This window comes from Olea europaea, unplaced genomic scaffold (assembly GCF_002742605.1).
Source record: "Olea europaea var. sylvestris unplaced genomic scaffold, O_europaea_v1 scaffold3980, whole genome shotgun sequence".
In the NCBI taxonomy this organism is placed as follows: Eukaryota; Viridiplantae; Streptophyta; class Magnoliopsida; order Lamiales; family Oleaceae; genus Olea; species Olea europaea.
The window spans coordinates 20,857-26,845 of NW_019259380.1; the positions used below are offsets into that span (position 1 = coordinate 20,857).

Consider the following 5,989-nt stretch of genomic DNA (forward strand, 5'->3'; position numbering starts at 1 on the left):
ACAACACTTGTAGTCGTTCAATGTGTACGGGTCATGTATGATGTCCTAAAGCATGTTTTACTAGTTTGGGAGTGAAACCTATCCCTCGTGACCCAAAATGGCGTATGATCATTTTGAACGTATGGATGACGTTTCTACTCATTTTGTGTTCGTTATGGCTCATTCATGCCCGTAACCACGTGAAAGTATAGGGGCGAAAGTTTTAACTACATTTCGACATTGCGGTCGGCACATTTGTTCAAACTATAATGATCCACTCCATAATCCAGTAGGAAACTACACCACTTGACAATCAAGAAAATCATAAGTTACAAGTGTCTTTTAAATTGCACAACACTTGTAGTCGTTCAATGTGTACGGGTCATGTATGATGTCCTAAAGCATGTTTTACTAGTTTGGGAGTGAAACCGATCCCTCGTGACCCAAAACGGCATCTAATCGTTTTGAACGTATGGATGATGTTTCTACTCATTTTGTGCTCGTTTTGGCTCATTCATGCCCGTAACCACGCGAAAGTGTAGGAGCACAAGTTTAAACTACATTTCAACGTTGCAGTCGGCACATTGGTTCAAACTATAGTCACCCAATTCATAATCCGACAAGAAACTACACCACTTGACAATCAAAGGAAACGTAAGTGGTGAGTGTGGTTTAAATTGTACAATACTTGCAGTCGTTCAATGTGTACGGGTCATGTATGATGTCCTAAAGCATGTTTTACTAGTTTGGGAGTGAAATCGATCCCTCGTGACCCAAAACGGTATCTAATCGTTTTGAACGTATGGATGACGTTTCTACTCATTTTGTGTTCGTTTTGGCTCATTCATGCCCGTAACCACGTGAAAGTGTAGGAGCACAAGTTTAAACTACATTTCGACGTTGCGGTCGGCACATTGGTTCAAACTATAGTCACCCAATTCATAATCCGACAAGAAACTACACCACTTGACAATCAAGGAAACCGTAAGTGGTGAGTGTGGCTTAAATTGTACAACACTTACAGTCGTTCAATGTGTAGGGGTCATGTATGATGTCCTAAAGCATGTTTTACTAGTTTAGGAGTGAAATCGATCCCTCGTGACCCAAAACGGCATCTGTTCGTTTTGAATGTATGGATGACGTTTCTACTTATTTTGTGTTCGTTTTAGCTCATTCATGCCCGTAACCACGCGAAAGTGTAGGAGCACAAGTTTAAACTACATTTCGACGTTGCGGTCGGCACATTGGTTCAAACTGTAGTCACCCAATTCATAATCCGACAAGAAACTACACCACTTGACAATCAAGGAAACCGTAAGTGGTGAGTGTGGCTTAAATTGTACAACACTTGTAGTCGTTCAATGTGTACGGGTCATGTATGATGTCCTAAAGCATGTTTTACTAGTTTGGGAGTGAAATTGATCCCTCGTGACCCAAAACGGCATCTGTTCGTTTTGAACGTATGGATGACGTTTCTACTTATTTTGTGTTCGTTTTGGCTCATTCATGCCCGTAACCAAACGAAAGTGTAGGAGCACAAGTTTAAACTACATTTCGACGTTGCGGTCGGCACATTGGTTCAAACTGTAGTCACCCAATTCATAATCCGACAAGAAACTACACCACTTGACAATCAAAGAAACCGTAAGTGGTGAGTGTGGCTTAAATTGTACAACACTTGCAGTCGTTCACTGTGTACGGGTCATGTATGATGTCCTAAAGCATGTTTTACTAGTTTGGGAGTGAAATCGATCCCTCGTGACCCAAAACGGTATCTAATCGTTTTGAACGTATGGATGACGTTTCTACTCATTTTGTGTTCGTTTTGGCTCATTCCTGCCCGTAACCACGTGAAAGTGTAGGAGCACAAGTTTAAACTATATTTTGATGTTGTGGTCGGCACATTGGTTCAAACTGTAGTCACCCAATTCATAATCCGACAAGAAACTACACCACTTGACAATCAAGGAAAACGTAAGTAGTGAGTGTGGTTTAAATTGTACAATACTTGCAGTCGTTCAATGTGTACGGGTCATGTATGATGTCCTAAAGCATGTTTTACTAGTTTGGGAGTGAAATCGATCCCTCGTGACCCAAAACAGCATATAATTATTTTGAACGTATGGATGACATTTCTACTCATTTTGTGTTCGTTTTGCCTCATTCATGCCCGTGACCACGCGAAAGTATAGGAGCACAAGTTTAATCTACATTTTTACGTTGAAGTCGGCACATTGGTTCAAACTGTAGTCACCCAATTCATAATCCGACAAGAAACTACACCACTTGACAATCAAGGAAAACGTAAGTGGTGAGTGTGGTTTAAATTGTACAATACTTGCAGTCGTTCAATGTGTACGGGTCATGTATGATGTCCTAAAGCATGTTTTACTAGTTTGAGAGTGAAACCGATCCCTCGTGACCCAAAACGGCATATAATCGTTTTGAACGTATGGATGACGTTTCTACTCATTTTTTGTTCATTTTGTCTCATTCATGCCCGTGACCACGCGAAAGTATAGGAGCACAAGTTTAAACTATATTTTGACGTTGTGGTCAGCACATTAGTTCAAACTGTAGTCACCCAATTCATAATTCGACAAGAAACTACACCACTTGACAATCAAGGAAAACGTAAGTGGTGAGTGTGGTTTAAATTGTACAATACTTGCAGTCGTTCAATGTGTACGGGTCATGTATGATGTCCTAAAGCATGTTTTACTAGTTTGAGAGTGAAACCGATCCCTCGTGACCCAAAACAGCATATAATCATTTTGAATGTATGGATGACGTTTCTACTCATTTTTTGTTCATTTTGCCTCATTCATGCCCATGACCACGTGAAAGTATAGGAGCACAAGTTTAATCTACATTTTTACGTTGAAGTCGGCACATTGGTTCAAACTGTAGTCACCCAATTCATAATCCGACAAGAAACTACACCACTTGACAATCAAAGAAACCGTAAGTGGTGAGTGTGGCTTAAATTGTACAACACTTGCAGTCGTTCACTGTGTACGGGTCATGTATGATGTCCTAAAGCATGTTTTACTAGTTTGGGAGTGAAATCGATCCCTCGCGACCCAAAATGGCATCTGATCATTTTGAACGTATGGATGACGTTTCTACTCATTTTGTGTTCGTTTTGGCTCATTCATGCTATAACCACGCAAAAGTATAGGAGCACAAGTTTAAACTACATTTTTACGTTGAAGTTGGCACATTGGTTCAAACTGTAGTCACCCAATTCATAATCCGACAAGAAACTACACCACTTGACAATAAAGGAAACCGTAAGTGGTGAGTGTGGTTTAAATTGTACAACACTTGCAGTCGTTCAATGTGTACGGGTCATGTATGATGTCCTAAAGCATGTTTTACTAGTTTGGGAGTGAAATCGATCCCTCGTGACCCAAAACAGCATATGATCATTTTGAACGTATGGATGCCGTTTCTACTCATTTTGTGTTCGTTTTGGCTCATTCATGCCCGTAACCACGCGAAAGTATAGGAGCATAAGTTTAAACTACATTTCAACGTTGTGGTTGACACGTGAAAATTTTAGCCTTACGAGTGTATGATTGCCATTTTTTTCTAATTCAATGTCCAATTTACTTCAAGTTACATACGATGGGTAATTTTTTACAATATTTCAACCCACGCAAGTTATATATGATGTTTCAATATTTTTTTGCAATAAGTGTAGACACTGTTGTTAGGAAATATAATTGGCAAATCTGTGACCAAGGACCAAAATGTCATAATTGTAAGGTCAAGGATTAAAATGTCATAATTGTAAGGTCAAGGACCAAAGTGTCAAATGTCCAATAGTTCAGGGACTTGAGTTGCAATTAATCAAAGTGTTGAAGGCTAGGTCTAGGGTTGTGATGGATGCCTCGAAGTTGCAAACGGCGCGAGATTTCGCTAGAGTCACGCCATGATCTCGCTCGAGCCAAGATTGCAGAACCACTGTCGCTAGAGCCTCGCCAGCAGGTCGCTCGAGCGAAGTGGACGTCGCTCGAGTCACGCTGGTCCCTCGCTCGAGCGACCTATTTATCTGGGCAACATTAAATTTAAAAGCTCTCGAATTTTTGACGCGCCACAAGACCATATCTTGAGCCATATAAATACCATTCGTCTCCTTCGAGTTGAGGGTGGAGAAAATACACATTGAAGCCATATTATTGCTTCACTCTAAAATCCTTGGAGTTTAATCCTTTATATCTTTCACACCAAGGTTCAAAAAGCCAAACAATCTTCTAAACTTTTCAGATTAAATATCCTTGGCTTTTGNGACTAAAGATGAGTTAGCTGCATGTAACTGGAATAGTAAGGGAATTCATGCATTATTCATGGCACTATCACCAGAAGAGTTTAAGTGAGTCTCTATGTGCGAAACTGCTAAAGAGGTTTGGGACATTCTCGAAACAACACATGAGGGAACTAAAATAGTAAAAAACTCAAAACTGCAAATGCTAGCTTCTAGGTTTGAAGAAGTGAGAATGAAAGATGATGAAACTTTTGATGAGTTTTACGCTAAGCTAAATGACATAGTTAACTCGAGTTTCAACCTAGGTGAGAGAATTCCCGAGACCAAGATAGTGAGAAAGGTACTTAGATCCCTACCTGAGAGATTTAGGCCTAAAGTCACTGCTATTGAGGAGAGTAAGGACCTAGATGAAATTAAGATCGAAGAATTGGTAGGATCCTTGCAAACCTATGAACTTACTCTCTCACAACACAAGAAAGGAAAATCCATAGCCCTAAAATCCAATAAAGAAGGTGAATTGTCTGACACTGAGTCACTTAGGGATGAGGAAATCGCATACTTTGTCAAGAAATTCCAAAAAGTCCTCAACAATAGGAGAAAGCCTCAAGATAGAAAGAATGGAGCCCCTAGCAGATTCACAAAAGATAAAATTGAGAAAGATAACAATAAGGGGTCTAGTGAGAAGCCACGCTTGGTTAGATGTCATGAGTGTCAAGGAATAGGTCACTATCGGAATGAATGTCCGAGCTATAAGAAAAATCAAAGAAAAGGGAAAGGCAAGGCCTTAGTTGTCTTACTTACTGATAATGAATCTGAGACCAGTGATAGGCAGGAATCCTCCAGTAGTGATGATGAAGGAAATTATATGGCATTTGTGGCTACTGTTAAGAGTGAGTCTGATAAGAAAAGTGATAAGGTGGAGGAAGAGCAATCAAATGATAATTCTGTTAATGAAAATGAGGATAAGGATAACATAGACCTACAAGAAGCATATCAACAACTGTTTAAAGAAAGTCTTAAGATAAAGAAGGTCAATAAATCCCTACTTAAAAAGCTTGACGAACTTGAAAGGGAAAAAGAGAAACTGGGTGGTAAGCTTCAGGAGTCACTTAAGAGCGGTAGTGAGTTGAAGTGTGTCAATGAGAAATTGGAAGACAAGGTTAAGAGTTTGACTAGTGAATTGGAAAAATCTAATGCCCATCTTCAGACATTCATTAGTGGAAACAAGAAATTAGATAACCTATTGGGAATGAATAAGCCAGTGGGAGACAAGAGAGGTCTAGGATATGTTGAGGGTAATACAACTATTGCTGGACCATCTAGGACTGTCTTCGTGGCTGCCTCTAAGTTTAATACGGTTAGGAGTCCAAGTAAGGGTAAGAGCATTCCTAGGGAACAAAGTCATCAATCACGTAGGAACATTAGGACCAGGTACCCTCAGACACGTACTTTTGAGCCTAGGTTTATTCCCACCTGCCACCACTGTGGTGCTCTAGGACACACTAGGCCTAAATCCTAGATGTTACACAATGAGCGTAGAAGTCAAAACATTCCTAATCGGGTTAGTCATCTGACTGAGATGCTTACTAAGCTAACTAAGAGTAACTTGTCGCCTAAAAGGATTTGGGTCAAAAAGGGTGATTTAATTAGACTATCAGGTCAAGAGAAATGCCTTGTTGCTAATCTTGCATTAAAAGCTCAAAATTCTAATATGTGGTACCTGGATAGTGCATGTTCTAG

The 5,989-nt window shown here is 40.0% G+C and overlaps 1 protein-coding gene across 1 annotated transcript; it reads left to right on the plus strand.

The window, feature by feature from the left end:
• The first annotated feature begins 4,367 nt into the window (after positions 1 to 4,367).
• LOC111387312 lies at positions 4,368 to 5,768 on the plus strand. Its single transcript, XM_023011863.1, has one exon. The coding sequence runs from the start codon at positions 4,368 to 4,370 to the stop codon at positions 5,766 to 5,768; it is 1,401 nt and encodes a 466-aa protein (XP_022867631.1).
• Positions 5,769 to 5,989: the final 221 nt, after the last annotated feature.

Bases quoted from the DNA above. Each gene is read 5' to 3' on its own strand.
- LOC111387312 (XM_023011863.1), top strand. From the start codon at position 4,368: ATGTGCGAAACTGCTAAAGAGGTTTGGGACATTCTCGAAACAACACAT.